At 41.1% G+C, this 11,710-nt stretch overlaps 2 protein-coding genes across 2 annotated transcripts; both read left to right on the top strand.

Moving 5' to 3' along the window:
• Positions 1-277: 277 nt before the first annotated feature.
• Positions 278-3,207, top strand: mrps2 (mitochondrial ribosomal protein S2). Its single transcript, XM_035184338.2, has 4 exons — positions 278-389; positions 586-702; positions 781-901; positions 1,809-3,207. Exons 1-4 carry the CDS (start codon positions 365-367, stop codon positions 2,353-2,355), a joined length of 810 nt encoding a protein of 269 aa, XP_035040229.1. The 5' UTR covers positions 278-364; the 3' UTR covers positions 2,356-3,207.
• Positions 3,208-4,314: 1,107 nt separating this feature from the next.
• Positions 4,315-10,956, top strand: dipk1b (divergent protein kinase domain 1B). Its single transcript, XM_035183891.2, has 5 exons — positions 4,315-4,948; positions 5,798-5,932; positions 7,561-7,668; positions 8,498-8,674; positions 9,043-10,956. The coding sequence occupies exons 1-5, from the start codon at positions 4,880-4,882 to the stop codon at positions 9,853-9,855; spliced, it is 1,302 nt and encodes a 433-aa protein (XP_035039782.2). The 5' UTR covers positions 4,315-4,879; the 3' UTR covers positions 9,856-10,956.
• Positions 10,957-11,710: the final 754 nt, after the last annotated feature.

Raw genomic sequence — 11,710 nt, 5'->3', positions numbered from 1 at the left:
TTAAGGAATTTAACATCTTATACGTTTATGTGAGCACTGTGAAGTAATGAGGTCTGTGGAGCGAGCCATTTTTCACATTTTTGATTTAATAGAGAAACATTGAAGATGTAACTAAGGAAAGCTTGAGTAGAAAATCAGATTTTATTTACCATTTTTGTTAAATAATCCACTACATTATTTGAAACTAGGTTGATTAAATAAAACAAATACAGTTTTCACTGAAAAATACAAAAACTATTATAAATGTTCCACTCCCACACAGTAGGCGGCGGTACTTCATTTTAACGCTGATTGGCTTCCTCCGTAAACCGGAAATGATAAAGACGAAGAATCTGACCTTCCGCGGTAGGTGACTCCTGCAAGCATGGCTGCCCGAGCACTGACCAAAGGTAAAACCAAACACTTCAGTATCACCTGCTTGTTTGTGAGTGTAGTTCACATCGTTACAGCTCAAGTTAGCAAACCTGTAGCTCTGAATTCATGCATTTGTCGGTTAGCGACTGACAGCTAACGTCAGTAGTAGCCGAGTAGCTAGCAGAAATGCTAGCTGTCAGTTAACCTCAGATGTCTGTGTTTCTTGCTCAGGACTGTTGGGGCTGCGGCAGCTGCGAGCTGCTACCACCGGATACTCGTGTGGTGGACATCAATATGCTACTGCTACGGCCGCTAAACCTCTTCAACCTGTACACGACGATGTTTCAGGTGAGTCACCGTAGCAGGGATGGATGTGTGAGAACCATCTGTGGCCCTCAGATTTACATCAATGTCTCTTTCCTGCAGAAAAGGCCCTGAGCCTGCCTCTGGACAAACCGGACTTTTTCCGTGTGGCTGAGCTCTTCTCGGTGAAAGACCTGTTCGACGCCAGAGTTCATCTCGGACATAAGCAAGGCTGCAGGCACAGGTCGGTTTGACTTTACACACATAATAATACAAATTAATAACTGTGGCTGAGATGCTGGTTTCAGAAGGTGTGCGGGCTGTTTACTTTACCATGTAGTTACCTTCAGAGAAGCAGATGAAACTTAGTGATGTAAAGGCTGTTTTATTAATCTAACTATTTAATTTGATTAACAAATTATTGTTCTGGTGTCTAAGATGTAGGAATGGTGTCTTAACATTGCTTATTTAGTCCAACAACAGTGAAACATCTAAAGATAATCAGATGACTGTCATAGAAGAGTACAAACGGCAAGTCCTCACAATTGAGAAGTGGGAAAGTCTCGATCAGTTGTTTATTAATCAAAAATTGATATGATTGACTTACTAACTATTGTTTCAGCTCTAGTAAGTTTTGATAATTGATACTTATCTTGTTTTTGCTCTGTCATCCAGCACATTTATTAAAAATGAAACACATGACTGTGATATTCCTGTGCAAACTTTGAGCTTTAATTCAGGAGTGGATCTGTATTGATCAGCATCATATTTGAACCCTTTTACTGTACACAGTCATGACATTGTTTTGTTTTTTTCCCCGGTGCCTCAAAAGTGGCCGGTGCCTGGGACATTTCAAGTTGAAATTTAACATGCTGTTAAAACTGTTAAAAGTTTTAAGTATATGTAACTTAAATACAAATACTCCTAACAAGTTATCATAACCAAATCACATAATAAATGAAACCTAATCTAACACCAATGCACGTCCCGGTGTCAGAATCATTTTTGTTTGGAGTCAATAACTGAAATCTACAACCCATAAACACCAGGCAGTTGGTCTCTTCCCTGTTCTCTGCCAGGTTTGCACTGTACCAATTTTCTGTCTGTTAATTTTCTAATTTCTCTGTAATTCTCTCTTCTTTAATATCTAGACTTATGGAGCCCTACCTGTACGGCTGCCGCTTGGACCAAGATATAATCGATCTTGACCAGACTGTGGAGCACCTTCAGCAAGCCCTGAACTTCACTGCCCACGTTGCGTACCGTGGCGGCGTCATACTGTTCGTCAGCCGCCGCCGTCAGTTCGGCCACCTGGTGGAGAGCACCGCTCAGGATTGCGGGGAATACGCCCATACGCGGTACTGGCAGGGGGGGCTCCTCACCAACGCCCCCATCCAGTACGGCCCAGGCGTTCGCTTACCAGACCTCATCGTCTTCCTGTCCACCCTCAACAACGTGTTCCAGCAGCACGTGGGCATCAGAGACGCAGCGAAGATGAACATTCCCACAGTGGGTGTGGTGGACTCGAACTGTAACCCCTGCCTCATCACGTACCCCGTGCCTGGGAATGACGACACTCTGGTTGCCATGGAGCTGTACTGTCGCTTATTCAAGATGACCATCAGCCGTGCCAAAGACAAAAGGAGGCAGATGGAGCTGGTGCACAGCCTCACAGCTCCCTCCACGCCAAGCTCATGACATCATATCTTCTGATACAAGAGACATTAATAATTGTGTATTAATGAGTTAAGACTGGCTGCGGCTCCCATTCATCATCTATATTTAGAAAAGCTGTGATGTTGGTGTATGGGGACAAGTTGAATTAGCCAGTGCTGTCTTTGTATGAAGACTGAAGTTGTGTAAAAGTTATAAAGTATGTTGTGCATCACTGTTGACGTCTAAAATCAGACAGCTCTTTGTGTTACTGCCATATTCACACTCACATGCTCTAGTCTAGAACATAACAACCCTTTACATTAGGGAAGCACCAATCTGAACTTGGTTTTTAGTATCATTTTGAGAATCAACCCAATACCAGTGTTTAATGAGATGGAGGGCTGTGCAATATAACCACAATCTCAACTATTTAAACAATAGAGCATAATATGAAACAAGGGGTTTTCTATTGTCACATATTGTACAGTGTCATTGGCTTTAGGACTCATTCTAGCAAGTGTGAAATATGTTTTTCGTTCTCTTCATGCTTATTAGCTCTCCAAGCAAAATGTACTGGTGCACTACTTACACATGATGTAGTAAGCACATATATAATTAAACAGAGTCATTTCTATTATTCTTACTGAAATCCAGTCAGTATTAGACCGGTGCTTCCCTGGTTTACGTTATATCTTCATCTCTAATCACAATATTCCTGTCATGCTGCCACTGTCTTGTACCCTTGAGGCTTTGTTGGTGCAGGTTAAACCCAGTAAATATAAATCAACACATGGACTCATTTCAAACGTATGTGCGGCAACATGTCACAACAAAATGTCATAAAGCCTTTAAATGAATAAATGCATATTGTGTGTATATAAATTTGAAACTGTTCTTGATTGCAATGTAGTTATTTCTCCTCTGGTGAATCCACATTCATGCCACGGTTGGATTCTTTTTTTTAACCACAATCATTTTTATCTTTTCATTTATAATTTGCTGCTACTTTATTCATGTACTCCACTATCATCCAGATGCAAATAATGTATTTAATCAAAGATTATGATAATACTATTTTATTCCTGTGGGGGGATTAAAGGCTATATGGCCCTAAATTCAGTAAATAAAATGAGCCTTTCCATTACCTGCTGCAACAATAAAGTACACATTAATGCATCGATAACTGAAATCCAATAAGTGGTGCAAAGTAACTACTCCAAGTGTTTGCTCAGATACTGAGCTACAACCAACACGACCCTTCTGGACAAAATGAGAAGCTGCAGGTAGATTTAAGAAATAAATTAATACATTTTGGAAATACTTGGTATAAAAATAAATTGTTATAGATTTGATTTCATTTAAAAAAAATTAAGTGCTTTTGTATTTTTTACAGATTAAGAAAAAGTTAACAGCATATCATTTTTTTTTTAACTCAGTTTTTATTTTTAAGTGACAAAATGTAGCCCAGCAAAGGTTTTTACTATTATACTCTTCAGAAAGAGTTCAGAAAGAGTATGTAAATTTGCCATTGAGTATTTGATTTATTGGCCTCTGGGGTATTAGTTAAGATTTAATACATTTTGTCAAGTGATTGTTGGAAAAGTAAAGATACTTTTCTATTTGACTGGTTTTAAGAAGAAGTAAAGAGAATATAAAACATGTAATTTTCTCTTTAAACTTTAATTTGTGATATGTAATAACGTTTTACGTGGCTACATTGTTAGTGGGCTTAATAGGTCTCATAATAATCTACCTACAAGACAAAAGGAGACAAATATACAAATGTCATAACAAAACTGAAACTAACCAAGTGGCCTATTTATTTTTTTAGCAAAATAAAATATTTAAGTGTGTCCTGTTTATGCTCCTAATTCAAATCCTCCATGTATAACAGGTGGTAAATACAGTATATGTAAGGCAGGGTGTGCTGTTGACATGTGTTATTCCTCACATAGAGACAGGGACATGAGGCGCACACACACGCGCGCGCGCACACCCACGCAGGGCAGATTTATGTCGGCAGAATAAAGAAGCAGCTCCCCGCATCCTCCCCTTTAAAGCAGCAGCGCAGTGATGAGTCGCTGGGAAACAGAGGTTTCGTGTCTGAGCCGCAGAAATGTCCTCTCAGATTTAAAGATATCATCATTAACGGATTTCCTCTCGATCGCAGCTCAAGGCGTTTCTCGTCCCTTTTCATTTCCTCCTGGCTGCGGCGGAGAGTTTCCTGCACCAGATGGATCCTGAATCACAAACTGCCCCGTTTCAAGGACGCGATCATGATCGGTGTTGTCTTTCCTGCGAATGATTCACGTTTGAGGAGGAAAGAAAGGGATGGATGAGGACACGGTGCTGTGGAGTTGAGATCCTGGCTGTGTGTGTGTGTGTGTTGGTGCAGGAAACATCATGGATTCATAATCATACGGGTCTTTTTGTGGTTATTTGTGTAACTGGTGTGGATCTGCTTTCTGCTGCTGCTGAGGATGAGGATGAGGATGAGGATGAGGATGAGGATGTGAGGATGTGATCTCTGCTCTCTGCCTCCACACACACACACACGCGCGCGCTCATGATGCCCAGGGCTGTGAGGAGACTGGTCCACTTGGTGCTGTTCTGCCCTCTCTCCAAAGGCCTGCAGGTACTGTCTGTGTGGGAGCATCAGGATCATGTCACACGTTGTGGTTGTGTTGTTGTCAGGGTCCACTGCAGTGCATGTGTGTCCAACCATCTGTGTGCATGGGCAGTTCACTCCAGGTCGAAACCTTAGAAACAGTAACGTTTGCAAAATAGCAGAAGGAAGTAAAAGGAATCAATACAATACATGATATTTAATTTAAAGCAAATGAATCAACTAAAACAAGAACAGCTGGAAGTAAAAAACTCAAAATTGTTTGCCTCAAATGCAAATTTTATGTATTTAAATTACGTATATAATATTCATGTACCTTTATTACATAAATTGAGTCAAGGGTCTGATGTAATAAAGAGTTTTCTATCATGTTGAGCATTGTAGGCAAAAGACATGTTGTGAGTGTAAGGTTAAAAAAAAGAGTTGAGCTTTAGATTGTTCTGTAAGTTGTTCTGTACTTTATTACGTTAAACTGAAAACCCACGATGTACTTGTATTTTCATTTATTAAATACTATAATACTAAAACGTGTGACAGAAATGTGAGCATGATCACTCCATACCACAATAAAAACTAGAATTAGGTCAAATCAGGGAATACAGTAGAATAAAAGTACGTACTAAGTTGGATTTTGAAAGCAGGACTTTGCCATGTAATATGTTCTTTGCTCCGATGCACTTGTACTTCTATTTAATATTATTTTTCCATCATATTGGTTGTATCCTGAGGTCAAGAGACCAGCTGTTCTCTCAGTCACTGCACTGTTGCGTTGTAGTCCTGATTCTACAACCAGCTGTCACGTCCTCTTGGCTCACCGTTTTCTGTTTTCTCTTCTCCTGCCCCTGCTTCCCTCCGAAGAGTCGTCTCCCGGCCATTAAGGTGAAGTACCTTCTCCTGGCATGGCTGGGCATCCTGGTCACCAGCTGGGTCATCTACATGCAGTACGCCTCTTACACGGAACTCTGCCGCGGGCATGTCTGCCATATGGTCATCGTAAGTACAGTCTCAACACTTTGACGCTCACGGCACAATGGTGACAAGACAGTGACCATATCAGAAAGGCCACGAATCCAGTAACCACATCACCGCAGATATCCCCTATATGCACCTTTCAATGGGCTGCAATCTTTCCTACAACTGGAGTCTTAAGCTGCTTTCGTCTGAAACACTGAACACTGGAGATCCTGCGGACATTCGCCGGAGTGGCTGTACGTGAGAACGCAAATGTCAGAGTGAGAGGCTCCGCATCTTCTGCAGGCTTTGTCCAGCCCACCCCCTGGTATAGTCAGAACGATGTCAGAACACAGCAGGAGATCGTCTATACAGGAAACATCATCAGAACACAAGTGGGCGTTTTGATGATGTTTCTAACACAGACAAAGAGTCAAGAGATGTGTGGTGATGAGGGCCGATGCCACCCCTCACGTGAACACTGCAGAGATTTCTGTATGGTTTTCGGTGTTGTCCAAACAGAGAATCTTGGTTGTGCACATGTGTGTTAAGAATTCCACCGCAGAAAGTCCACATCCAATTCTCCAGTGAAGTTTATGTCTGAAAACAGCTCCACCCTCCCCTTGGTGATTTAAAATCTTGGTTATATGATGTTTTTCATGATTCTTGTAATTGGTTTGATTAAGTCGATGTTGTGTTGCTTTGATTCATGGACTTTTTGGTTGGGTTGTATTTATTTGCTTAGTGTGAATGTCTCTCAAAAATCTCAAAAGAGATTGAAACTCTCAATGAGAATAAAAAAAAAGGATTAAGTAAAAATAGCCCCATTGATTAAATGTTATGTTACTGAGCCAAATGTATCATTAGTAGCAGCTGAATATAGCCTCATATTAGCATCTGGTTTTAGTTGTGATGTTTGTAAACGTTGGTTGAGATCTTGCGTTTTTTTCTCATTTGGTTGTAAAAAATAACAAAACAACATCCATTAAAACCATTTCAAATTCCTTTCAAAACATTTATTCTAGCAATGATTTGAAAATGGGTAAATTTCCTCTCCTCAGTTTCCAGCCTTGACTTAGGAACTACCAGCAAGTGTTGGTTGGAAGATCTTAGATCAGGACTTTACTTTGCAAAGCAGCGTGCCCATTGGATGAAAGCTTGCACAGGATACTTCACATTGAAAACCACAATACACTTATTGTGGTTTTCTACCTACATGACTAAGAACAGAGGTAACATGGGGAAGCATCGGTGAAACTTGATCTTGTGTCCATGGAAAGATCTTAAAAGAAGAGCTGGAAATACACTTTTCTGTTTTTTCTTGCCAATTCTCCTGTTGTTTGTTTTTAGATAAAGTGTTAGATTGTGCACTTCAGAGGTGCTGGTGGCCAGATTTCATCACTTTTTGCTGGATTCCCATGTTTCAGGCTGTGCTGAGCTAATGCACTTCACTGAAAGTTTAATAATGGATATTGTTTTCTTGCCCGTCCCTATCCAACCACTTTTTGCTCACTCCTCTCTTCTTCTCAGTCACCTGTATGAAGGCTGTCACACCACAGCTGACACAATGCTAACACACAGTGAGGGTGGGATTAAACAGAAATCTTGAAATACTTAATGTAAACATTGGATTCATTATATAACCATTCCTCATTGACATTGCTTTGCAGTGTGACCACTACAGGAGGGGCATCATATCGGGCTCGTCCTGCAAGGCTCTGTGTGACCAGAGAACTCTGACCATGCAGCACTGCATGTCCATGTCCTCCACACATCAGGTAAAATGAGCACACAAACACACAAACACACACACACACACACACACACACACACACACACACACACACGCAAACACTGTACATACACACCCACACAAGACGTTTTGACTAAAGAAGTAATTTGCACATTTTATTGTTCTTTGCTTTTCGCAGCGAACGCTTGTCATGTGCCAGCCAGAAAAACACAAGCTTCTTGTAGATCTAAAAAGAAAGTGTAGCACAGGATGTATTTATGCTTTTAGAACATAATTGTGCCACTTTAAGGTCTTAAAGTATTCAATATGGTATCACACACACACACACACACACACACATATATATATTTTGGATATAATGTTATTATTTTTGAGTGTGTGCAATTTGTTGCCAATTCTAATAAATGAATTGAATTGTGGTTTCATGGTGAGGCTGAGGTGTATTTGCTCTGCCATTCTACTATTCTCAGTTAATTAATAAACATTTATTGGCTCATCGATTTAATATGTAAGTTGAGGCACAGATCTTTTTACTTTTTGGGATAATATTTCCTTTTTCTGCTTATATTTATTTATAATTTTCCATGAAGAATATTAAATCAACAATTCAATGGGGAAAAAAAGCTTGGATTGCATTAGCTTTTCATAGACAAACCATTGTCAGGTTTGCTGGAAAAAATTCATCCATCTGAAAATAATAATTGAGGCAGTTTTACATTTTATAAGAGAGAGGGGAAAACAAACCAATGTTCAGTCCCTGAGTGCTTATTCACATTGTATTCCATTCATGCCTGCATGGTCACATACAGTACAAGCATGTAGACATGTTTTCTCACATATATCTATGTGTGCAGGTGTACAGTGGACTGTGGAATGACAGGCCTGTTGTGATCAAGTGCGGTATCGAGGATCCTGTGAAGATCGATGGGGCTCCGGACTCTGTGCTGCGACAGGAGATGAGCTTGTTCGACAAACCCACTCGTGGAACCTCCATGGATGAATTTAAAGAGATGCTGCACAGTTACCTCAAGGTTTGTTTTGATTTCAGCAATTACAATCACTCACCTTAATTACCGTTTAGTTGGTTTTCAGTTTTTTTCAAACGTTTTTGAAAAAGGTAAAATGAAAAACATTTGTGAACAAAAATATCACGAAATAGACATCAGCAACATAGGAAGTAGGAATAAAACATAGCATGAATATTAAGTAACATAAATGAACATTGATGAATAGTTCATCTTTCGTCCGAAAAAGAGTAGGAAGAAATCTTCTGTATCTCTCATAAATGATGACTTTGGACATCTTGTTTTAAAGTAAATATGAAAAAAAACCAAGACAAAAAAAACCAAAACATGAATAATACATATTTAACCAGACAGTGTCAACCCCCCTCTTGCAGGTGAACCTTGGTGATCAGTCGTCCCTGAGCACCTTGGTGGACAGGGTCATCACTCTCGCTGACATCAACCAGGATGGCAAAGTGACTCTAGCCGAGGCCAAATCAATCTGGGCTCTCCTCCAGATCAACGAGTTCCTCCTGATGGTGGCTCTGCAGGAGAAGGAGCACACCCCCAAGCTGCTCGGCTTCTGCGGAGACTTGTATGTGACGGAGCGCGTGGGCCACAGCTCCCTCTACAGGCTGGAGGTGCCTCATTACCTGCAGGCCCTGGTCCCTGAGGCCCTGAGTTTAGGCCTGAACCACTGGCTCGCGCCGACGTGGCCCCTGAGAGCTCGCATCACCATAGGCCTGCTGGAGTTTGTGGAGGAGGTGTTCCACGGCTCCTACGGCAGTTTCCTAATCTGTGACGCCAGTCCACTACATGTGGGCTACAACACAAAATATGACTGCAAGATGGTCAACCTGCACAGTGTGGCGTCTGAGGCGGTTGTGCGGGGGTTTCTGAAGGGCCGGCGGTGCGAGACCAACGCAGACTGCACTTACGGCCGGGATTGCACGGCCACCTGCGATCGGCTGGTGAAGCAGTGTAACACTGAGGTCGTGCAGCCCAATCTCGCAAAGGTGTGCGTGCTGCTGCAGGACTTCCTGCTGTTCGGGGCGCCATCAGACCTGCGCGGAGACCTGGAGAAGCAGCTGCGCACCTGTGTGACGCTGAGCGGCCTGGCGAGCCAGATGGAGGTGCATCACTCGCTGGTCCTCAACAACCTGAAGACGTTACTGTGGAAGAAAATCTCTAACACTCAGTACTCGTGAAAACAGGCTGAGATCATCCTGCCTGAACCTTGAATCATAACATGAACATGAGTACTTTTCTTTTCTCATGAAACTGTGCCAAACATTCTCGAGGGCGGTGGTTACTTATGTACAATTTAATATATTTTCTCCCTTCATTGATTTTGAACAACAGGAAGCTGTGCACTAATGAATACAGATTGGACGTGCACAGCACAGGCCTTAAGTTGCCTGGGCAACTGCCCGTTTGCCCTCTTTAACTGAGCTGCCCCCCTGGAGAACAGAAAAGTTTAATTATTATTTTAGGTGCATAGATATGAGTCGTCCCAATAGTTTCTAAAGTTTGACCATATTAAAGTGTGATATAATCCGGTCATAAAAGATTTTAAGAAATGATGTAGAGCCATTTTCTCTTTATTTTCAAAGTTTAAATATTGTGGTTTGCAATCGGATAGATGACTGTGTTAGGCTACAGTTTCCTGTAAATGACTTTAAACATAGATATGATTTTGTGTTTTGAGCTTATCTACGTAGTATGTTAACTTACACTAGCAAAGGGGGGTCGGGGTGTTTCCTTTTTTCATGTTAGAGCAGTGGGCCCTCGAAATGTCTGTGCACGTCCCTGGAATCCACAATATGACAAAGAAGAGGAAGCTGATCTATTCTCTTAAAACCTCATAAGACCCCCAGCATGTTTGTTTTTCTTTTTTTTTCTCATGAGCATTCTTTTAAGCAGCACTTTCATCTGTTTAGAAATCTCAGGGCAATGCCTTTAATTTTATTTGGGGAAACTGACCGTCAAGAATTGGTTTTTAAAATATACTGGATAATTTGGGGTTTCGTAGATACTCCCTAGTAGATACAAAGTGTCAGATTGTGCCAGAGTGTGATGGTTTTTGTACTGTAACTGTGAATATAAGTGGAACATTGTTGATTCCTGTGTATAATTGAGTATGAAGCTGTGGCAGAGGTAAGATTCAGTGATGGATTGAACAATGCAAATATTGAAATGTCCCTGCTGGTGCTGATGTGACACTGATGGACATGTGGGAAATGGAATAGAGACAATTAAAAAGGTATGAACTTTGAATCCATGAATAAAGTTTAGTTGATTAAAATGTTCCACACATTGTGATTAAGATTGTATTTATCTAAACTGGGCAACTCGAGTAAGTGTAGAGGAAAATCATCAGTCAGTAAGATGCATTCGGTGCTGTACAGAGAAGAAGCTTGTCACACTCCACAGAGACACAGGACAAGATGAGGCAGCTCAGGACGATACAGTGTCTGCAGAAACTGATCAGTCAAAGAATAGATGGCACAGCCTTCTTCTCTCCTGTTATTCATGTTGTGTCCTTACGTCTTGCCACTGGTGAAATACGCAAAAGAGTTGAAGTTGGTGTCTCTCTGTCTGGAGCATCTGAGTTGAAAGTCCCTGAACATAGACACCACAATGTACTGTTGGTTGGTCCTTTATCTATAACCTGACCTTGGTACTGCTTAGAAATGAGTATCTGTGGAATTAGACAGGCACTATTCTCCTGTACAGATATATTGTAATATACAATATACATAATATATAGTGGCCTATGCAGTAATGTGTGAGGATGGTCAAAAATTCCTCAACATTCAGGATTTAGGAAATAATCATATTTAATCAGAGCAAGTTTGTTTGTTGATTAATCCCCGTCTACTCTTAAAGTGTGATGATTTTATTCTATGTTTTTACACCGTGCCATTTATTTATTCGTATAACGATATGGACATTCTGGTGTCAGTAAAGCTCACAGGATCGAAACAAATCTAAACTCCACCAGAGTCTCGGCTCTATTTATAACGAAGTCAATAAGGCCAGCGGCGGGAGTTACGAGGGGCA

The sequence above is a fragment of the Hippoglossus stenolepis genome, chromosome 18 (genome assembly GCF_022539355.2).
Source record: "Hippoglossus stenolepis isolate QCI-W04-F060 chromosome 18, HSTE1.2, whole genome shotgun sequence".
Taxonomy (NCBI): Eukaryota; Metazoa; Chordata; class Actinopteri; order Pleuronectiformes; family Pleuronectidae; genus Hippoglossus; species Hippoglossus stenolepis.
Note: the sequence above shows the minus strand (reverse complement) of the source record. Positions and strands in the feature narration are given on the sequence as shown.